General features: G+C 46.6%; 1 protein-coding gene across 4 annotated transcripts in view; it reads left to right on the top strand.

Moving 5' to 3' along the window:
- The first annotated feature begins 6,179 nt into the window (after positions 1-6,179).
- The window catches only part of ARID1A (AT-rich interaction domain 1A), a 67,169-nt gene continuing 49,761 nt past the window's right edge, over positions 6,180-23,587 (top strand). For all 4 annotated transcript variants that reach the window (XM_026516951.4, XM_026516952.4, XM_044390608.3 and 1 more), the window contains exon 1: positions 6,180-7,364. In XM_026516951.4, coding sequence (XP_026372736.1) covers positions 6,222-7,364 — 1,143 coding nt within the window. In that variant the 5' untranslated portion in view covers positions 6,180-6,221. The remainder of the gene's footprint in view (positions 7,365-23,587) is intronic.

Here is a 23,587-nt window from a genome sequence, read left to right on the forward strand (position 1 = left end):
TAGAGAGGAGTATGTGTATGTGTGTGTGGTGGGGGTTCAGTGCTGTTTTTCAATGGCTGGCCGGCTAGGCTCGATGAAGTGTGTTGGGTTGTTTCTCCTTTGTCTCCTGTTTTCTCCCTCCACAGCAAGACTGGCTGAACAACACATTTGTACACAGGTTTCCAGTAGTATCTTTGGAGGAGTAGGCCGATGAGCACTAACCTGCCCGTCCCCACCCTCCAGCCCCTCTGGTAGCTTCTGAATCCAATGTTGTTAAATTTCCAGGCAGAAAGTGATAATTTGGCAAAGTGCCAAAACCCACTGTAGTTTTTCCTGGCAGCTTTCCTTTGGTGTCATTGGTACGTTCTGCATCTCACTGGAGTGCCACAACACTACCACTACAGTATCTCACGGCTCACTTTTTTGTTTGGTCCACTTTTCTTTTATCTTTGGAAGAAGCCACTTTCTTTCTGTAGGGATAGTTGGGTTTCAATTCTATTAAAGCTAGTCAGAATGCTTTCCCTTAGGGGCCATTCACTTCCTGTCTTATGCCTAATAGGTTCCTTTGGATTTTCTTTGATTCTTACATAAAAAGCCTGGGATGATCATGCTGGAGTATTCTCTTGAGGGGGCTGTGTTGCAGAGAACAGGCAGCACATTTGCTGTTTCAGCCTCCCATCCTGTTTTACAGAGCTGCAGGCCTGCCTCCCTCCATTTTGTCAGTATTCACAGTGTTTCCTTCTCTTTCCCACTCTCTTCTACAGAACTTGTGTTGGAGCAAAAGACTCCATTCCAGATCCATTCCAGAGTTGCTACGAGAAATTTCCCCACTGACTCTTTTTCCTATCTCAGTAAAATGGCAGTGTACAAAAGCTTTATGCAATCAGGGCTGAAGGAAATACCCACCTAGAATATTTGATTTTCCTTCTGATTTTCTCCTCTACCCTCAACTTTCAAAAATTTCCCTTACAATCATTCTACATGTGTGAAGTTTTCCTAGATTGGTTTTAAAGTAAACCAAAATAAAAGCAGCCTACATTGGTTTAATATGGGAAGTCAAAGATAACAGACTTTTCCTGTTCCTGAGGAATAGCCTTCAATATTAAGATTGCTGACCTTATCTTTTCTTGGTAATATTGTTGGTACTTAGCTCTCCAAACCTAAAAACAACTTAGTGTAATAAGTACCAAATACAAAATCATTAAGTTTCTCTTCTGATGGACTATAAAGTGGCTTACAAGCTTTTTTGCAAGTAGATTTTTCATATACTATTTTTTTTTTTTATCAGTTAGTGAATACAAACCTTCAGTGAGGCTCAGCAGAAAAGTTCAAATTCCCTATCTGCCTAGTGGTTTTATAAAACTCCAGTTCAGGTATGTTTGCTTGTCTTTAAAATATTGTTAGTAGTTTTACTCTGTCTTCTCCAAAAGACTAGGCAGCAAGCTCACCAATGAGACTGATGGATAAGGAAAAGGTACATATTAGAGTGTGAGAGTTGGTACCTATTTCCTAATGTTAGATTGAACCTGGGTTTTGTTTGAAATCTGCCAAAAACCAGACCAGCCTGGATCTTTATTTTATTTGATAGTGGGTAATTCTCATTTTATATTGGTATAAAAAAAGCAAGTTGATTTACATCCTAAGGTATTTTTGCAGAGCTACTCTTCTCCTAGGGGAAAAAAAGAAAGCCTCATTCAAAAATTAACATTTCTCAAAATGTTTCCCTTATTATTCTAAATGTAAATTCCTCCAAACTGTTTTAAAACTTTGAGACAAGTGGAGGAAAGCATCTACACAAGCAATTGTTGAGCGCCCGGCAAGCTCGATGCCTCTGGGGTTGCTGCTTCAGGATTCTAGGTGCTGGGCAGGCATAATTTTACCGCTAAGAGCTATTGAGAGCCATTTAGACTCCATTCCATTTTTCTCCGTGGCGATCCAGTTCGTATCTTACGGCTCCCATCTGGGAGCAGATAATATAATGAATTGCCTTGACTCTCGCTTCAATCCACTTTCCTCGCTTAATATGCAGCCCAAAGTTTTGCTGCTCGCTGTCAGATGGTAGTGCTAGACTTTCACACTGCTCCCAAAGCCTCCACTGGGGCTGTTTCTGAACACGGAGTTACAAACTTTAAGAAGCAGGCAGTTCCAGACGGAAATCCACGCCAGGATTTGAACTCTGCTTCTGGCTTCCGTCAACTGACATAGTTGCCCTTTTGCTCAAACTCGCAGCTCCAGTTCGTACTCGGGAGAGCTCCGCTGGGTGTCTGCTGCCTTGCCGCGGCGGGGACGCGTGTGGGGGCCACAAGCCAGCTTTCCACCGATACCCCGCGCCTTATTCAGAACCGAAGCAGACCCTCACTAGGATCCCGGGGCTTAAAACGCCTCTTCCCAAAAGAAGTGGGGAAGGGAAGGAGCCGAGCCCGATCTTTTGTTTGTTTGTTGAGTTTTATATTTCGGACACTTAGGGGAAGCAAAATTGCGAGAAAGGAAGGGCTGTCCTCCCAGCAAACGTTTTCCTCTCTTAGCAAGTCCTCCAGGCCTCGGTTCCACATTTTGCATTTGCCTGCGTGGATTTTAATAGGGTTGTTCCCTTATTTCGGGCCCAATCCATGCATACTGTACAAGCCGGATAAAATGAGAGCACATCCTCTGCCATTTTCAGTCGGTTTGTCCTGGCAGCCCTGCCCCCCTCCTTGGCTGCAGCAGCCGCTGGAGTTAAAGCTGAGCGCAGAAACTCCGCCTGATCCGCTGGGCGGGAGATCCAGTCCACGTTTGCCAAGTGCTGTGCGGTCGTGGATGGCGATAAGAACTCTCCTGTGAGGGAGCGAGCAAGACTTTAGTCCGGTTTCCATGTCAACGATTCAGTCCATATTTGCCATCAGGCTGTTGGTGGCTGAGGCGCTTTCGTGAGGGTAGCGCTGTCCTAGTCCTAGTTCTCCAATCTGCGCCGGGATTCCTGAGCTGCCTGGGTGTGGGGTTAAAACACTGGGGCTGTGGGGGAGAAAACTCCACGGGGAGAACCCGCAGCCCCAAACCTGTGTCTTGGAGCTCCGGCCAGCCACGTGCCCAGCTCCTCCCCTCCCCCCCTTTCCCGCTGCCATTGCCCCTAGGGAAAGCTGATGGGCCAGTTTCTAAAAAAGTTCCCTTCAACTCGGCAGTCCCTGGGATAGTGGTATGGGGCTCTAAAGGTAGGGGTGGAAGAGGACCCTAAAGGATTTGAGATTTTTTTTCAAATGATAAAGGAGAAATCCCACATTACCTCCTCCAGCCCAAGTGGATAGATTTTTGTGCACTTTACCTTATTGCTAGATAAAAATGGTGGCTGTTTTCAAAACAGCGTGCCCACGTGTAGGAAAGGGATTTTGGCACTTTCCGAATTTCACAGCCATTGAAAAAAAGGGGATGAGGGCTTTCTCTGGAGACAAATCCATTCTGGCTTCCAGATTTTCACTGGGCTCCAGGTTTCCCATTACACTCCAGCTCTGAGGAAAATGGCAGGGTAATTGCATGTAAAAATTCCTCATTTGTGTGCAGGACTCGGGACTGTTTGCCAGCTCAGAAGCAGTTGATTAAATAGCCAAGCTCCATTTATGAGGCAGCCTATAATTTGGTTTCTAGGACCTAATGCACCAGGAGAGTAGCTGCCCCTGAGGATTGTGAGTGAAATGAGGGCACTGGCCCATTCCAGTCAGTCAGAGCCTGGTAGTTTGGTTCTTGGCTTGAGGGGGAAAAAAAAAACAAACCCACCAGGCTTAGATTAACAGGAAGGTTTTGCCTTTTTAGTGTAAGATGATATTAAGTTTTCTTCAGAGTAGTAACGACCTCAGGTTTTTGGAATTATTCACGGTGACCGGTGGCATGGCCAGAACTTGTCCAAGAGGCCTGCAGGATCTGGAAGTTCTAAGATAATGGATCTGTGGCTATGAAGTCTCCATTTATAAAATCTGAGGGGAAAAGAGGCCCTGGCGTCCAGTGACTACACTGGCCTGGGCCTCTCCCAAGGCAGCCTTGGGCCTGGTGAGGAGCTGGAATCCCCTCTGGCTTTTGTAGCCTGTCACGTCAGAGCATTCCAAGTCAGCTTGGAGGAAAAGGCTGTTGCTGGGATTTGGTAGGGCTGTAGATCTAGAGTTTTCTGTGTATACCTCTAGCTCAATCTGCATCTCTTGGAATATAATAGTAAACCTTGAAGAATCTTTACACTGGAGGATAGAAAACAAATTTGGTTGCGTCCATTTTTTTAAGTGACCTGTTAGACTGCCCCCTTTCTCTCTTGAAGTAAGGAGAAAATGGTTTCCCTCCATGTGGCCATCCCTCTTCTGCATTGGTTCCTTTGAATGCTCAGTTTCCTCCAGTCCCTGGAGCCTTTTCTGTCTGCTGTTCACAGTCTTATAGGTATCGTCTTCGGAGACCGGGATTATGGTCATTGTGGTCTAAGTTCTCTTTTTTTTTTTTTTTTAAAGATTTTATTTATTTATTTGACAGAGATAGAGACAGCCAGCGAGAGAGGGAACACAAGCAGGGGGAGTGGGAGAGGAAGAAGCAGGCTCATAGCGGAAGAGCCTGATGTGGGGCTCGATCCCACAACGCCAGGATCACGCCCTGAGCCGAAGGCAGACGCTTAACCGCTGTGCCACCCAGGCGCCCCTGGTCTAAGTTCTCTTAAGAGGAAAAGACTGGGCTTGGGTTCTCCTGCTAGAAGGCTGTCATTTGCCCCTAAATTAGCTTCAGTGGTGATCACTTTATGTTAGTGTTGAGATAATCTAAGGTTGAGATGATCAGCTTTGATCTCAAACCCATTCTTACATTCTGATCCCATTGCTGAATATGGCACGACTTGATCGTTTTTTGGTTGGTTTTTAAGGCTAAGTAGACGGGGACTCTGCTACTTTTTAAAATCACCCTCCTCTGCCCTCTGACAGGGTAGTCCCTTCACCTCTGTCTTCCAATTCTATAAAATGGGGATAATCGGACCTCACGCGCCCAGGGCCTTACGAGGCCCGTCTAATGAGGGAGGGGAGTGGGAAAACGGAAAGTCTGAACAATGATCTGTCATTCCGCTGGATTTGCAAAGGGGGTAAAATGTAAGGCCCTGCTCGCTCACTCAGCTGGGTCTTTAAGAGCGGGTTTGTAAAAGGCTTTGAAGAAAAGTGCTGTAGAGGTGCTAAGTAGCAGCCAAGACACCAGGCCCGCTGCCAGGGGGTCAGGCCTGGGCCGAGGCGGCCGCGGTCTCGGGCTCAGGCCAATTTTGCAGCCGCGAGTAAAGTTCACGCTGCCCGCTCCCCTCGGTGCGGCCTGGAGGGGACCGACCCGGATAGGAACGCCAGGAGGGAGGCGGAGCAGGCTCCGGGGAGGCGCGGGCTCCGGGCCGGGTTTTTCCCGAAGCCTTCGGCGGCGGCGCTGCCGAGCGAAAGCGGCAGAGGGCCTGCCGCCGCCGCGGCTCGTTCTCTCCCCTCCTCCTTTGTGAGGGGAAGGGAGCGAGTCCGTTCCATGGCCTGCGCCCGCTCCGCGCTCCGTTCCGGGTTTGCCAGGCGGCCGCGACGGCGCTGGGTAAAATGGCAGTGCTGAGCCTCGTGTCGGAGTGAGGGGGACTCGGAGGAGAGTGGGGCGCTCTAGCCGCTCAGTCCGGCCGCCCGCCCGCTCGCCAGCCCGCTGCCGCGCAGCAGCCTCGGTCCGCGCCGCGGCCGGGGAGGGGAGGCAGGGCGCCCGGCCCGGTCAGCGCTCCGACTCTGCCTCCCGGCGCCCGGGCTGCTGCCGCGCGCCCTCCAGCCCGCCCGTCCCGGGTCCCCCTCCCCCCGCTCCCTCCCTCCCTCCCCGCCCCCTCCCCCTCGCCTCCCTCCCTCCCTCCCTCCTCCTTTCTCCGGCAGCAGAAAGCGGAGAGTCACAGCGGGGCCAGGCCCTGGGGAGCGGAGCCTCCACCGCCCCCCTCATTCCCAGGCAAGGGCTTGGGGGGAATGAGCCGGGAGAGCCGGGTCCCGAGCCTACAGAGCCGGGAGCAGCTGAGCCGCCGGCGCCTCGGCCGCCGCCGCCTCCTCCTCCTCCGCCGCCGCCAGCCCGGAGCCTGAGCCGGCGGGGCGGGGGGGAGAGGAGCGAGCGAGCGAGCGCCGCGCAGCAGCGGAGCCCCGCGAGGCCCGCCCGGGCGGGTGGGGAGGGCAGCCCGGGGGACTCGGCCCCGGGGCGGGGTGGGAGGGGGGGAGAAGACGAAGACAGGGCCGGGTCTCTCCGCGGACGAGACAGCGGGGATCATGGCCGCGCAGGTCGCCCCCGCCGCCGCCAGCAGCCTGGGCAACCCGCCGCCGCCGCCCTCGGAGCTGAAGAAAGCGGAGCAGCAGCAGCGGGAGGAGGCGGGGGGCGAGGCGGCGGCGGCGGCGGCAGCGGCCGAGCGCGGGGAAATGAAGGCAGCCGCCGGGCAGGAAAGCGAGGGCCCCGCCGTGGGGCCGCCGCAGCCGCTGGGAAAGGAGCTGCAGGACGGGGCCGAGAGCAATGGGGGTGGCGGCGGCGGTGGAGCCGGCGCCGGCGGCGGGCCCGGCGCGGAGCCGGACCTGAAGAACTCGAACGGGAACGCGGGCCCTAGGCCCGCCCTGAACAATAACCTCACGGAGCCGCCCGGCGGCGGCGGCGGCGGCAGCAGCGATGGGGTGGGGGCGCCTCCTCACTCAGCCGCGGCCGCCTTGCCGCCCCCAGCCTACGGCTTCGGGCAACCCTACGGCCGGAGCCCGTCTGCCGTCGCCGCCGCGGCGGCCGCCGTCTTCCACCAACAACATGGCGGACAACAAAGCCCTGGCCTGGCAGCGCTGCAGAGCGGCGGCGGCGGCGGGGGCCTGGAGCCCTACGCGGGGCCCCAGCAGAACTCGCACGACCACGGCTTCCCCAACCACCAGTACAACTCCTACTACCCCAACCGCAGCGCCTACCCCCCGCCCCCCCAGGCCTACGCGCTGAGCTCCCCGAGAGGTGGCACTCCGGGCTCCGGCGCGGCGGCGGCCGCCGGCTCCAAGCCGCCTCCCTCCTCCAGCGCCTCCGCCTCCTCGTCGTCTTCGTCCTTCGCTCAGCAGCGCTTCGGGGCCATGGGGGGAGGCGGCCCCTCAGCGGCCGGCGGGGGAACCCCCCAGCCCACCGCCACCCCCACCCTCAACCAACTGCTCACGTCGCCCAGCTCGGCCCGGGGCTACCAGGGCTACCCCGGGGGCGACTACGGCGGCGGGCCCCAAGACGGGGGCGCCGGCAAGGGCCCGGCGGACATGGCCTCGCAATGCTGGGGGGCTGCGGCGGCGGCGGCGGCGGCGGCGGCAGCCGCCTCGGGAGGGGCCCAACAAAGGAGCCACCACGCGCCCATGAGCCCCGGGAGCAGCGGCGGCGGGGGGCAGCCGCTCGCCCGGACCCCGCAGGTACACAGCTGAGTGGGGAGGGGGCTGGGGCGAGCGGGGTCCTGGGAGTGGGTGGCGGCTGCGGGGAGCAGACCACAGCCTTGGGCTACCCCCAGTCTGGGGCCCCCACTGCTGGGGAGCTGCCATTGTCTGGCTCTTCTCTTAAAATGGCTGCCTGTCTGCCTTCCTCTCCTTCCCTCCTTCAGCCTTTGTGTGGGGCTTTCCCTGAGGTATATGCTCCCCTTCTCCCTCTCCCCTGGTCCCTTCGAACTCCTGGGGTCTTCAAGGGGGTGCGGGGCAGAATGTGCGGGGAAGGGCCTGGCCCGGGGTGAGGGGGGTGCTGGGGGCTCAGGTTAGTGGTGTGCAGTGGTAGGAGCTCGGGAGTTGAGTGAACAATTCTTTGCTCACCTGCCGCTCCTCTCTGCCCGCCCTCCTGCCTTCCTCTAGGCCGTTCCCCATCTGTGCTTTCAAGGAGGGGCCCCTCGGGCTCTGGGGTATCTCGGGGGAGGGCAGGGGCCTGCTTGGGGGCAGCTAGAGGCCGGCTGCGGTTCACCCAGGGCAGCCCGGGCCATCTCCTGTCTTAGTCTCCGTCGGCCCAGTGGCCTGGGCTTCTCCCTGGAAGTGCTGGTAAACAGCTGAGTGATTGGAGTAGTAAGTGCAGATTGCTTTGGTTTGGGATTTGAATTATGGAGGTAAAATCCTTCTGTCAAAGCCAGGAGACAGTTGGTCTTAGGTTGACATCCTATCTGTGATCTGATTGGCTCCCCATCTCCTGCTCTTGGCCATTTATAATTGCCTCTGATGTAATGGTACAACAATCCTGATGAGCTCATAAACTTTTACACTCTGCTTTTCTGCCAGTGATAACCCAAACCATCGCTGCCACTATCTGCCTTTTATTCCAGAGCTGAAATTGGCTGTGACCTTGAGGAGGGAGGTTTAAGCAGCAATACTGTATCAGCAGGAGCAGAGCCCCAGACAGGCTGCCCTTGTTACATTGTGCCGAAACAAAAGAGGAGGCAGTGGCATTTTGCTTGTACCTTGGATTTATTTTGCTTGTTATGTTTTATGCAGCCTGAAATAGATTCTGTGTTGTCAGAACAGTAGCTGAGTTTTTCTCTACAATGGGTTTGCTGTTTGTTTTGGTTTTGTGACTTTCCTGATGGTATAAATGACTTCTTTGATGGCTCTGAAGATGCGTTTGTCTTGAGTAATTTTGACCCTGTTCGCTTTGCAGAATTGAAATTATTTTACTGGGTTTTTATTGAGTGACAAATGTGGGATCTTTATGGGAGGGGGTAAGAGAAAACTTTTTTTTTTTTTTTTTTTAAAGAACTGGAAGCTTTCTGAGAGAATTTCATATTAGGTTCAAGTGTTCTGTTTTAAGGAAGACTGGCCTCATTCTTTGTTTACATGTTGAATCTTGTTAACACTTCTTTTGTTAATTGAACTTTGGGAAAACAGCTCAATTTAAAGAGAAGCTGACATCTTTCATGATCTTGTGAGGGACTTTCTCCTAAAGGCCTGGTTTGGTAAAATTTATCATTTGTTCCTGGGATATTAAAAAGGCTAGTTTCCTGTTTTGTCGTCAGTCATTTTAGAGCTTTGAAATAGAGGTCATCTATTTTTTTTCTTTGCATTTTAAGGTATGTTCCATTTTTTTCTATCTTCCAAGATAATAAAGATATCACCTATAATGATATTTGATGTTTGCTTAGAAATGACAACTTTTAGGTACATTTTTATGCATTCTGTTTATTTTGCTCTGAGTACCTGTTCATGTTCTTTCTTCAGTATAGTCAGGAATACTGGATATTCTATGGAGTCGTGTATCTTTTGAAAGAGGGGAAAAACTCTTCATGGCCCCAGCCCCCAGCAGTACCCAGTTGTACCTTCCTGTTACGAGATTTTGTTCACTGATTAGCTGTGTTCCTTCCTCATCCTAGAACTGCTTTTCTCTTCTCTTGAGCTGGGAATTTTGAAAATAGCTGTGTTAAATGGCAGATTTAGAGCTCTGTGCCTTGACTCCACATTGTCTATAATGTTGTGTTTGGTCAAGAAACGGGAATTTTAAATGGAATTTCTGGTTCTAGAGGATAAGTTTGTCTTCGAAAAGAGAACATTCTCTTGTCTCTGGATAAGTGACATATTACATCTCTTTCCCCTTGAGGGGAGGGAGTCTGAGCCATTTACCTTTCTTAAACTATTAGAAGAAATAATTTGGGGGTAAGTCAAGACTCATTTAAAAGCAAAAATTAATTTGAATTCAGCTGGTTTGGGGATATTCAGGCAAACACTTTGTTTTTAGGGGGGGATAAAACCAACTTTTGCCATAAAGTGATTTCTGTTTTTCAGTCGTTAAATATTTGAGCACTTTCTGTATGCTAGGTACTGTACTCTGTGCTGAGTAAATGGTAGAAAAATAGATGTAGTCCCTGTCTGGAAGCTTGTTTGTGCTGCCTCTGGGTGAATTTTTGGATTCACTTTTAACATCACCATACCTAGCACTTAATACAACATGGGTTCCTATTCAACTTCAGTTCAGTTGCCTCCTCACTCCCCTGATGCCCAGAGAATGGGCTGGTGAGCATTCACTTGTGGAAGAGACCGCACAACTTGCAGTTTTGTGGTAGTCTCCATGAAGGATGTAGGTGGATAGATTTTGATATGAATTCCTCTTTGCTACTTAAGGATAAAGCTCTTGTCAGACCATGAACCCTTATTCTTAAGCATTCTTAAATAACAGGGTCTTGTTCTGCCCCTTTCTCAGTCTTGGATTAAGACTGTTTTGCAGAGAATTGATTGACACAGCTAAGGTGGTAATGTTCTCATTTGACTCTGCCTTTATGAACTAAAGATTAGCTAAGTGTTTGTGTCGTGGCTCTGTCTTTTTCACAGGAGCGAGAAGATCCCAGCAGGCAAACTTTTCGTTTATTGCTTTCCATAAGTAATACTGTGTCTCAAGGTGTTGAATCCTGCTACTGATGAAATACTTTTTGGTCACCTATGCACTTGAACCTTATGCAAAGCTTTTTATTTGGGATGCTTTTAGCCGTAGTACCTTGAGAGTAGTATCAGCTCATCAAAGTAAAAAATGAAATAGAATATGTAGCCCAGGATCAAAATGGATTTGACTGTAGAAATTTGGCTGTTAGTTCTTGCTATGGAAATATCAAATGATATTTCCGACTCCTGGGAAACAAATACAGGAATCTTGAGCTTATTATGGGAATGCCTACTGGCAGAAATTCTGGGCTGGCTAAAATACAGGACTCTTGGAGCTCTCTCAAGTAGGAGGGACCAGGAAAACCACACTGAGACAGTACTTAGTTGTGAGGCTTCATGTTTCTCTACTGTCCATGAGAGAACTAGGGGTGATGGGGGTTGGGATGGTGGCAAGAGAAGAGAAAGCATCAGGACCAAGGTTGGCTTCTTTATATTGGGCCATAAAAGGACTTTTCAAGGTTCCTTCCTTTGTGTGTGACACAAAGTAACCATGACAGGGGGCACCTGCTGTAATAAGATGTTTTGGATTGCATTAAACTTTCATCTGTTGGGTTGATTCCTGTAGGGTGTGATGTCTACAGTAGGCTTTAGCAACGAGGTTAGTGATCTTTTTTTAAAATGTGGAAATAGGCTAACAAAGTATGGTCAGGCCCCCCCCCCAAGATTGTATTGATTGGCTTCAAATCCCAAAATTCTAGAAGCCACCGAACTAAGCAAATATATGGTTAAAATATGTTTTCAAAATAAATTGGCCCTGAATTGTTCTTTCCTGCCATTGAGCTGGGATACCTCAGTCTCTAAAATGGAGTCCTGATTCCCATGGCTTTTATCTCTGGGTTTCTCCCTGTTTAGATTCGTCATTATCATTATTGATGCACACTGAGTCGTGTGTGACATAGTGGTGAGCGGTAAAGAGCACAAGAGTCAGGAGCGAGAGGCTTTGGTTTCACATGCAGCTCTAGATCAAGCTGTGTGATTTGGGGCAAGCCATTGACCTCGGTTTTATTTTCTCTTCATCAGTCAAGTGAAGTTGGTGGACTGCATGGCCTTCTTCCTCTCTGATGCTACACATTGGGCTGTGCTTCCATACCTGACTTGTTATGAGGACAGCTTCTTCCTGTACATGGACCAGTAGGGGTCTTGAGACCATCTTTCTTCCCTTGGGCCTGAAGAACTCAAGGCTGTTTTCTCCTGAGGATTTACAGGAACCAACTCCGAACAGTTGGGTACCACAGTGATCTGTGGCCCTTTACAGAAAAAGCCCTACCAAACTATTTTGCTTTGAAACTGTTTATGTTGTTATTAATCATTCCACCTGGCTGGTGGATAAAACACTAAACATTAATTGAAAAATTGGGCAAACTTCCTTAAAGCAAGACTTGAAAAATAGTTGCTTCAGAATCCCCAAGAGGGGATTTTGGGAGTAGATTCAGGGTGGGGTAGGGAGTAGATATTCATAACATTAACACTCTGTTTCTTTTAGGGGGGATAGGAAGGTGGGGAGTGGTAGCTTTAAGTTCTCTAGACTCTTTGGGTGTTTGGGCAGGTCTAGGTCTGGTTTGGGCAGTTGGTTGTAATCTGAGTGCCTGAACTTGCCCTGTAAGTTTTGCTGAGAGAGGAGCAAAAGTTCCTGAGACTGGAACAGGAAAAGCTAAGCATTTACGGGGTCAATTTCATAGGCCTGTTGCCTTTTCTCATACCTTTGGTTTTTTAAACGACGTGGTGTGATTTGCAAGTGCTCCTGGAAATGCTGTTCTTGCCCTTCTCCAACACACCTGAGTTTCCATTCTTTCTCCTCCTGGCTTAGTAGTTTAGGCATCTTAGAAGTATGCTAGAAGGAAGCTTTCCTTTATAAAAGAGGGGAAAAGGTAGAGGAAAAGGTGTTTGATAATTCTCCGCTTGACACAGCAGCTTCTTCCTCTCTGAAGGAACCAAATGTTTCAGAGCTTTGTGTAAATACTTGCTGAGCTGTCAATATGTACCCAGGAGGGTTCTGTAGTAAGATGTAAACGGCTCTATAGAATGTTTGACAGGCAAATTAATAAACAGTTTTCAAGCAAAGATAATGCTAGTCTGTTCTCATGTGGTGGAATAAAATAACATTGGAGAGAAAGAAATGTGGGTAGGGAAGGGGGTAGTACAGGGGGTGTGGAGACATGGAGATAGGGAGAGATGATCTAAAAGAGATTGGAAGTGAAAAGATGCTGCCCTGGAAGAGAAGCCTCCATGGTGCTGGCTCCGGGCTAAGTTCAGGGCACATGGAGCCCCTGTTCGAAATGGATTGCAGTTTCAGAGTGAAAATAAACAGAAGTTTGGAAGGAAGATCCTAAGTTTCAGTAGTGAGGTAAGTGCTGCAAAAGCTTGGTTTATGAGACTTTGAGTTTTAAAGCCTTGTTCTTTCGGAAAGGTTTTGTAGTTTGGTGAGATGTTTTTAGGGTTGGGTTTGCATTTTTGGAATACCAGAAAGGAGGAAGAAAAAAAAAAGATACTGCAACTTCAGCGTCATCCTCAGCCTCTGTTTTGCTGTGGCTCTCAGGATTATAAGCCCACTTTATGTGCTGGGTTTATTTGTATAGTTTTTACTGGACTCCTTCTGTGCAGCATATATATATATATGTGTGTGTGTTAAAATTAATGTTCCCAGTTTCCTGGGTTAGTACAAAGTCCAAATGTTGAGGGACTCACTAAATCCTGCCTGAAGGGTTATATGGGTAGATTCAATCTTTGTTTTTGAAATTGCCATTTTAGGATTAAAAACATTTCTGGGTTCCTTCAGTGAAACATTCTTTTTATGGAGGAAGAAATAGTTTAGAAGTATTTTAGCTGTGTGCCTGTGGTACTCTACTTTGGTAGCCTTGTGAGATAACCAGATTTATCTTCTCAAAGTCTCTTTTTAAACAGAATCCACTGACTCTGACACCAGTTTTCTTCACGAGTGTTTTTATAGACCAGAGTCCTGGAAGTGCCTGTTTGACTTAGCATAGTAGTAGGGAATATGAATGTCATCATGGTCCTGACCGTAATTTTTAGGTTCCTCTAACTTAACTTACCAAAGGCTATCAGCTTGTTTTAAAACAAAATATAAAAACTTGGGTTGCACGGACATTGGTTGCCCAGGCCTTTCTCAGTGATGGTGGTGAGGGTATTAGAACATCAGGCTCATTGCTGAGAGCATGATTTCTAGCTCAGGAGGATTCGGAGATTCAACTGGGAGTAGGAAGTAGCCCTGTGTGAACACACCAGTTAGATACTAGGAAGGGACTTAAAAGAGACAGTGTCTACTTCAGAGGAATTTAGTTTTCTTGGGGAAGCATGCTTATGTGCACCCATCTGGAAGACTTGCAAAGCAGGGTTTTATAAATGGGTGTAGACCAAACTAAGCGTATGGGCTGAAGGAGTTCAAGAATAAGGAGCAATCAGAGTTGGGCAGGGTTAACCTGGGACAGCTTTTCAGAGGCGGTGATTCGTGAAGCTTAATGTTCAAGAGGGGGAAAGTTAAAATATTAATTTGCTTTTTCATAATGCTACCCTGAGTGCCATGGGCTTTATAGGATCCACATTACACAACCATTTCCAGACCTGTAGTTGCTTCATGCTGGTGACTTTGAGAATTTGGACTGTAACTGTAAAATTCTGTGAAAGAGAGTGGCTCCAGGGTCTTAGTGGTTCTTGTGGTTATGTGGGGCCTTTAGTACAACCTGCCAAGTTCTTGGCCAGTTTCAGGGGCTCTTTTGTAGTAATTTTGGGTTTGGAAGGTTGTGTCACCTTCAGGGTTGTGTGCCCTGGACAACTCTGCAATGACGGTGGTTCAACTTTGGTTGGAGAGCTTGGGTTTTTTTTTCTTTTTTTGGCAGAGTTAATCAACTTTTCTTAAACAGAACAAGAGCCGCGAAGTACCTGTCCAGACACTTAGGCTGCTGCTATTTCTAAAGAGTTGAGAGCTGTGCTGAAGCTGAGTTGCTTGGATCAGACCTTATATTGAGGGTTGATGGGTGGGTAAGCCTGCACATACGCAGTTTGCCCATCTGTTCACAGAAATGGCCTTTAATATTGTTTTTGATTAGGTTGGCTGTGGCCAGGAAGCTCATAAATGCTGCAAACACATGCTTATTCCTTACGGGAACCTCTGAAATGGCAGTGATTTGGGTTTCTCTTTACCTGCTGGTCCATGTGCAATTGGACCACACATGATTTCTGGCACTTTTCAAGGGCTGTAAGTGGATGCTTAACAGCTGAAGACACATGGAGTCCAGTGCCAGGCTACTACAGTGCTTTCACCTGGAAGAGGAGGCTAGGTCACACTGTTCCAGTATACAAGTATGGAGTCTTGAATGCAGATTCTAGTTTAGAGATCTCTCTTCCAACTTCTTTTGCCTTGGCATTTGGGCATTTTGCAAAGTGAGTTTCCAGTAACTCAGAATTGGGGCACAGTGGCTTATCTGTGATGGATAGCAGGTGAGTAGGGGGCCTGAAATGAACTCCTTAGTCTGTCTAGGTTTTAGAGGAATCCAGGTTAGGGTGAATGTTGACTTAACTACCTTGAGTATTCCCCGAAATTGTTCCTCCCCCCATTCAAATGGGATAGAATTAGTTTTTATTGAATGTTAAAGGACATCTGAGTGAACTTTCATTTGTTTTTGTTAGTCATTTATGCATACCAGAAGATGGTCTTGGGACAGGTTGAGTCTTTATTTCCCAGTGGCTTCTGCATTTTCCAAGGGTGTACTGTGATGAGAGGTCTAATGCCAAGAATGCATTCCAACACGCTGCAGAGTAGGAAATTTGATCCCTAAAATGTTGACTTAGTGTTGGTTATGGTACATATTAGAAATCACCCAGTAATCCAGGACAGATTTTTGTCGCCCTCCAGGAAGTTAACGTTGATATGAAATACTAAGGGGCTTTGGACACCGGGGCTATGTGCTCTGCAGGCCCAGAGTGCTGCTTAAATTGCCACCCATATGAAGAGGAAATGTGCCATGTGCTTTTTTCCCTCTTTTGCATTTGGGCTTCCTTATGGCTTCGTTGCTTCTGGGTTCCCAAGTCTGCAATGTTAGATATTAGACTTCCTCCTCCCTTGGCACGGGCACATTCATGATTTTCTGTGGCTCATCACCAGCCGCCAAGATTTTGTATGCTTTTTCCCTCTTAAACTTGTTAGCTTTCAGCTTGCTTGTTTATAGACATCTCTGTTAAAAGGAACTCCCTGCGCAAGATCTAGCACCAGCATGACGGCAGCAGGGGGGTTTAGGGTTTGGTGTGATATCAGTCATTTAAAAACCCATTTGCTGTGTGCTTGGTGTTTTTTATTTTGCCTCCTGTTTTCCTTGAGGTCACAGCTTGCTTGCCGGGCATGAGTGCATCTGGGTCCAGCTGTTTACTCTCAACGGACTTATGCCTGGTCTACTTTAAGCAGAGTGTGAGTTCAGCCACGTGGTAGATGATTAAAGGCTACATAGTGCCGGGCGCTTCCTTTTAGAGGAAACAGATGTGTCTTTGGGCTCTTCTTGCACGGTGATTTCTCTCTCTCTCTGGGTGGACCTTATTATAGCTTTCTCTTGTCCTTAGTGAACAAGTCACCTGAGCAGAAATGCTGGGAATTAGTTGCTGTTCGTTACCCTGTCTGGTCTGGTGCGTACAGATTGCTTTCTCTCTGTTCTGATCCTCAGGTGGTGAAGTTCTTGGGTTGGACCGGCAGTAGTAGACGTCTAACTTTTTACCTGTTTAGGAATCTGGCTGCCAAAGATAGCTCTTTGGAGCTATTATAAAGGATTTGGGGAACAGTTCTGTCCATAACTTTGTCGTGGGCTGGAGATAGGTTGAGAATCTCACTGATATCCCAATTTTCAAACGATGGCATTCTGAGGATGAGTTTTAATAGTAACAACCATGCATTTGTGCACTTACGATGTGCCAGTTGCTATGCTGGGTCTGTCTATGAATTTACTTATTTAATCTTCAAAACCGTGAGAGGCGAGTTCTATTGTCACTCCTCCACACTACAGATGAGGAAATGGAGTAAAAATTAGAAATTTGCCCTAGAGCAAAAAGCTAGTAAAAGGTAGAGTTCTGATATGAATCCAGGTTTGTCTGATTCTCCAGAGCTGTAACATTATAAAATACTAAATTTGCTTCTTCAAAATAAATTATTTAAGCGCTAAGACTTATTGGGACATTATTTTTGCAATAGCCTGGAACTCTTAAATGGGGTGAAAGACCGAAAAGCCTTTAGTTACAGTTTTACATTATGCCTAGATTTCTGTCCATCTAGAATTTTATTTTAAGTTTCTGATGAACAGCCACGTGCCCCCAATGGTAAGAGTTGGCAGCATTTGGTTGTCAGGCCATTTTTCTTTTTGGGAGGGATCTTTGAGAAGAGTGAGGGTAGGGGTGGATTGAGGCTCAGAGATAGACTCCTTCACTTTGATCTAAGTGAGAGTAACCTGTATTATGAGAGTGTTTGCAGATTGATTTTACTTTCTATGACTTGGAGTACTTGCGGGAGAGGCAAGGATTGTTGTCTTAATTTCCACTTGGGGAAAGTGAACACATAAAGATTAAGTACCTCACACAAAGTTTCACAGCAGAGTCAGCTCTAAAACCAAGGTTTAAATTTCCTTTAGGCTGTGTGACTTTAAGCAAGTCACTTAACTTCTCTGAATCTGTATCCTCAACTATATAATGAGGAAAAATATCTACCTTGCAGATTTCAATAAATATTAATAAGATATGTGAAAGTACTATTATCAAATAAAATTTGAACATGACTCCCAGTTGGTAGAGGCCCTTACTTGATAGGGGAATAGTACTGAGTGGTTAAGGACAGTTGGTCTTCACTGAATTAAAAGCTATCCCATAGTTCTTAGCTACATGTAAGTTATATTAATGCTTAAAAAAAAAAACCAACAAATTTTGTTAAGTACCTCTTATCCTAGTTTGAGAGAGAGATTAGTGCAGTGGTTCTCCTTGGGGTCCCTGACTATTAGCATCAGCATTACATGGGCCCTGTTTAGAAACGTAAAGGGGTGCCTGGGTGACTAAGTTGGCTAAGTGTCCAACTCTTTTTTTTTTTTTTTTCCTAAAGATTTTATTTATTTATTCGACAGAGATAGAGACAGCCAGCGAGAGAGGGAACACAAGCAGGGGGAGTAGGAGAGGAAGAAGCAGGCTCATAGCGGAGGAGCCCGATGTGGGGCTCGATCCCAGAACGCCGGGATCACGCCCTGAGCCGAAGGCAGACGCTTAACTGCTGTGCCACCCAGGCGCCCCTAAGTGTCCAACTCTTGATTTCAGCTCAGGTCTTGATCTCAGGGTCATGAGTTCAAGCTCCACATTGGGCTCCGTGCTGGGTGTGGAACCTACTTAAAAGAGAATGAACAAAATGCAAATACTCATCCAGACCTACTGAATCCAGGACTCTAGCAGGGTGTTTTAACAAGCCCTCCAGGCCATTGTGATGCACACCCAAGTTAGAACTACCGGATTTATGCATTTATGGCCAACTGAGCTACAGAGTATATCTGAATTACTTGAGGGACTTCTTCCAGATTACACCGTAGGCTAGTATCGCAGAGGTATCTGCTCTTCCCACGATGTGAGAATTACTGGATAGAGAAAAGGTTAAAAGTGCTTGGGGTTGGGGGAGAAGAAAGGAAATACTTTTGAGATGAATCTTCTGTGCAATAATGATGAATTCAGTGACTAAACAGGTCTGTTTCTTTATAGGGCTTGGGGACTCCCTGCCTTCCATTTCTCTTTCTCTTAGCTCTTTGGTGACACGCAGCATGAGGATAATCTGAATCTGTGGTACTGGTTGTTTGATGAAGGTGGAAATATTCATTTTAGGATTGTGACTGTGTGGTCAGCAAGTATGACCAGCCAAGTAAATTGCTTAAGAAAGTGAATCCTGAAAATGTTACTCAGCCCAGTTTTGGAAGCTTCAATTACACGCCATGATGTCCCTTCTGCTCGTGATGGCCAGCTGATCTGAGAACAGGGCCTTTGGTGATCTGGTGGTCTCTTAGTAGGTCATCCTCAATGACCTCCCTCCCTCTCTCAACCCTTAGACCCCAGTGGCTAGCCAGAGTTTTGCTGTGATTCCTTTCCTTGTGTCCCTTGTGAAGTCCTAGCAATAAACTCTCTAAGTCAGCTCCTGACAAGCTGCCCATCTTCGAAGTAGCTGAGGTCTCTCTGAGGAGTGGACGTTTGAGCCAAGACCTGTCCCCAGTTGTATGACTTAATAAATAATGATTGTGCTTGGCACAGAAATGGAAGTTTGAGAAATGGTCTGGTAATTAATAGTAACAATGCAAAGACCTAGCAGAGAACCAGTGTTCAGGTACACCTGCGCTTTCTGAAAGCTGATGTGGTTTCTGTATCATTCCCATTAAAAACAAGTTTCCTCGTACCAGGCATCTTTTCCCTCCTGCCTAAGGAGTGAAGCTGTGATCACTATGGCCCAGCTGCGATGAATGCCAGGGGTTCTAGGAGGCAGTGTGCTGACAGTTTGATTTGACATTCGTAGGTACAGACAAATAATTCTAGTAGCGAGTCATGTTCTTTGTCTGTGCTTGTGTGTTTTAATCTCACTTTATCATCCCTCTGCCTTCTAGCTTGATTTTCTGTTTCTTGTTTTTTTCCCTTTTTCATTCTCTCTTTTGATGTCCAACTCTGTTGGTAGAATGCAGAGCACATGGAGGCCTAGTATGTAGAGCTGGTAAAATGTCTTTAAAGTACTGGAGATGCAACTTACACCACTTTCAGATCGGCTGGTACCTGTGTACCTCTGTGGGAGGCGCCTGCCCTAAGTAGAGGCAGGAAGTGCCTTTGTTTAATTAACTAATAAACAGAAGTTTTCCTAAATGATCTCTGCCTCTTCTACTCTCTTTCCCACTTTATTGCCTTTGGTCTGGAGACTGACTGTTTCTTAGCCCTCCTTAATCTGTTTTTGGGGTTGTGTTGGTATAGGACAGATTTGTAACATTATTGTTTTTCTTTCTAGTCTGTGATTTGAATCCTCTGCTTTCCCAATGCAGCTTTGAATCAGCTTCTTTAAAACCCCTACATAAAACCTCAAGTGACCAATATGTGGTTTCGTTATGGTATTTTGGGTTAAAATAAAATGAGATTGAGATAGCTGGGTTCATCCACCCAGACACATTCACCAAAAGGAAATTCTGTGTGCCTTGAATAAGACAATCTCCAAAGAGTGTATGAGCTAAAACTAAAACAGATTTGGGGGTGGGGGGTGAAGAAAAGGAAAATTTTAGCTAGATTTGCATAACTTAGCATGCCAGGTATCCACCTTAATTTGATTATCTGGGCCAGAGATAGCAAATAAAGAGGAGAGACAAACTTCAGAAAAGATAGCTGGTTACTTTGGTCCAGGTATATTTCTGGTATAAATGGTGAAGCCAGCCAGGGTCTCCTGTACACATTTGTGTGAACTGTGCTGTAGAGGAGGTTGGTACCAATGTACTTTTGGAGCTTTGAAAAGAACTGGAGAATTTACAGGACTATATGGCTTTTCATTCAGGGAATTGCTGACCTTAAAAAAGCCTGAGGATTTGGAGGCACCTATAATCTTAATAAGGTTGGCCGTACCTGAGCCATTCTTTAACTTATTTGATTGTGCCTGTTATAGTTGAGAGTGGACTTAGGGGGACCAGGTGAAAGACGGGCATTTTTGGAAAGTGGTCCAAGGCAGCCCCAGGAATTAAATAAACACAGTGGCATTGCTGCTTCTCAGTGTCTTTACAGGACTTGATTGGATTGATGACAAACGGAATCTCCGACTGCATGTAAATCAAGTTCTACAGCTCAGTGATGTGTCACAGATACCTTTTTTAGTACAGAAGGAGAAATTTTGGCAGGATGTAGAACTGTGCACTTAGAGAAATTTAGGATCTTTTTATATAACCCATGCAAGACCAGTCCAAGTTTGGAGTTATAGATAAAATAAAAGGAGTGGGGGAAAATGAGAGCTTTTTAAAGAGAAAGCAAATGAGGCCTTAAAGTTTTGCGACTAGGAGCAGTTTTTGCCTTTGCCTTTTTTGTTTGTTTTTGAGCAGTTACCTGCGAAGTAGTTTAATATGGAAGGAGGAGGAGTATTTTAGAAACTAGGTCAGAAGTAGTAGGTGTGACTTAGAAGTGTTGTCTTTATTGAAAAGTTGCTATGTACCCTCCTGGGTGAAGCTTTGTTTATAAGGTTACGTGACCCTTGGCTCTCTCTGTGTTCCTGAAGTGCACCATATCACTTAATGATAAGGGACAAGTAAACAGGGCAGCAAATGTCTAAGAGACTGTGCCACTCAGTTGGGCTTGTGGTCCATCCACAGTAAGGTCCTTTCCCTAAAAGAAACACGAAAGAATGGTTTGTGGGAGGAAGTACCTTTTCCTGGTGTCAACCCATACCACCTCATGTGGGTAGCAAGGTCTATACATTGTTTTTAATTATTGAGCACATACTGGGATGCAGTATCCCAACCTGTCTTTCTTGCATACCATCAAGATTTCCTAGACACTTCTCAGGAATTTTTGGGATAATAACTTTTTAGCTCACTTAATTGCCCAATCCTGTTATTGACTTACTTGCCAATGTAAGAAGTCTTACGGCAGAACTTTTTTTGGAAAACCTGTGAGTACCTACCTTCCATTTGCAGGTTGCTTACAGTAATGCAACAAATACTTACTGATCATCTACAATGTATCAGTCACTGTGTTGTGAACATAGGATTCATAATTTCTGCTTCCATGGAGTACTTTCTAGTGGGGAAAGATGTAAGTAAATAATTACAAATAACCATGATTAAATTGTAATAAATGTGCTGGAGAAGTACCGCCTTCAGTAAATTATCTTCCAACTACTTTTTAAAGTAAGTTTTTATTTATGATTACCTTGGCTACTGGGTGGCTTTGTAATGTTGGGCTCTTGGGATGGGTACTGGTCAGTTCTGATTCCCTTTCCCTTCACTGCTCCAGGGTCAAGTGTTACAGGAAATTCTCCATCTAAGATTGGACTTGTAATGGGCTAGAGTCCATTGTTTCTCATCGAGGCTCTTCTTTGTGTGGAGATGCATTGCAGGACATTTGGCATCCTGCTCCCCAGGTAATAAATGCCAGTAGCACCACAGAGTTGATGTGATAACCAAAAAAAGGCACTTTCATACATTTATTTCCAAACACTTCTCAGGGGTTTAGTATTGTTCTGGTTGAAAACTATTGGGCTTTACTGTCAGGATTCTTGGGAGGAGATTCCTTGGGCTTGCTTTGGGAGAACAGACTGAAAGTAGGTAGAGCTTGAAAACTGGACTGATCAACCCTTTTGATGTCTGACTTGTGTGTTCTTGATTTTTAAGCAGGTATTTTGAAACTGCTTTCAACCCATTCTACTTTTTCTCTCATTGAGGGTAAAGGGAAGTAGTGTCTGTTGTATGTGTAGTTTATGAACTGGTACGTTAACAAGCATTTCACATATTTAATCGTTTCAGCTCTCTTGTATCTTTGTTAGACAGTTTTTAATCCCCATTTTACAGATGATTCTGGTGCCAAGGGAAGTGACTTGCTCAATGTAGTATCAAAGCCTGTGCTTTTTTCTCTTTTTTAAAAAGCATGACTTCAGTTTGTTAGCTAACCTCTGATTGACCACTTCGGGTTTCTGGTCTTGAGTGTATGGGACCAGACCTTAAGTGTTCTAGTTGCTAAGCTTTGTTTCTAGAAATTTGGGACTTGTGTAGGATGATAATAGCTAACATTTTGGGTGCTAGAGGCTATAGCAGTCAATTAAACACATTCACCTCTAGTATCTCTAGACACATACCCACTTAAATATTTGAGTCTAGGATATAGACATTAAACAAGGTAAATAGTAAACCGTAGAGTATTCTAGTGATACATCCTCGGGAGAAAGGTTAATCATGGACCAGGTCTAAGAGGTGTGCAGGATTGAAATTTTGGATGGGTTTACCAGGGAAGGCCAAGTTAAAGTGTTATTTGATGTGGAAGAGAGCTATACTAATACCTGAAGAAAGCGTATTCCTGGTGGAGAGATGGGTGAGGCCAGAGCATGTCCAGCTGGTTTGAAGGAGAGGGTTTTGCTTTAATGTATTCATTCATTCATTCCGCTCGGAGGGCACTACTACTATTGTCTCTATTCTGTTGATGCAGAAACTGAGGGACAGAAGTTGAAGGCCTCGGAAAGGCAGAGCTCTTAACCATTGTGTAGGACTGGCCGCCCAGGGCCAAAGCATTTCCTCTGCATGAACAAGGTTAGGAATTGCAAGGCCTCTAGAATTTCACTTTCTCTTCCACAGTCCCCTTTCCTTTCCTACTTTTAAAGGAGGAAAGTTTGGTTTACACACACATCTTCACCGTCCCGGAGCGTATATTCTAGTCTAGGATACACACCATGAGCAGGATAAGTAAAGTATTTAGTATGTTAGTGATACGTGTTTAGGTGAACAAGACAACACAGGGACTCGGTGTGGGAATTTGGGAAAGCTTGGCTTTGACTGAGAATCCTGCTTATTTAGAAATCTGGGAATCTGAGGTGCATTCCTGGTGGTTTCTCTATTAGCCAGGCACTGCCCTCTTCAGACCATTGTTTGGCTAAGGAAACTGAACGTGCATCTTTCTAGAGTCACTTGGTACTGGAGATGGGAGGAGTTCGGAAACAGGGCATGTAGCCCAAATGCTCCCAGACTGGACATGAGAATCACCTAAGGAGATTCCTGGCCCTATCCCAGAGCTGCTGATTCAGAATCTGGAGGGCAGGATTCCATTGTGTTGCTGAGGAGGTTAAGGTACAACCTGCCTAGTGCTTTGCTGCTGCCCCTCCCCACCCCTCAGCGCACCCCAGGGAATTGGTCAGAGAACTAGGATGGGGACCCGGGTGTCCTCAGTCTAGTACTTTTCACCATGTTGTGCTGCTGCCTTACTCTTGAGATTAAAAAGTTGTAAAGAAGGGGATGTTTAATTTTATCAAAAGGCATTTCAGTTCCTGTGTAATCGTCTTCTTGGGGCCTTACTGTTTTAAAACCTGGGATTGAGGCAGTACCTAAAGAGGAATTCTTTCTCAAGAAGTTGTGTGGTTTCCTCAGAGGCTTTTGTAATTCATTAGAAATGGGAGAGATTGGTTAGCTAAATTTGGTCTTTCAAAAAAGTGATCTTCATCATTTTCAGAAGAGCATTTTCTCTGTGAAAGGTGGCTAAGGAAAGTGCTCTGGCTGAGAAGGACTTTA

This window comes from Ursus arctos, unplaced genomic scaffold (assembly GCF_023065955.2).
Source record: "Ursus arctos isolate Adak ecotype North America unplaced genomic scaffold, UrsArc2.0 scaffold_32, whole genome shotgun sequence".
NCBI classification, from domain to species: Eukaryota; Metazoa; Chordata; class Mammalia; order Carnivora; family Ursidae; genus Ursus; species Ursus arctos.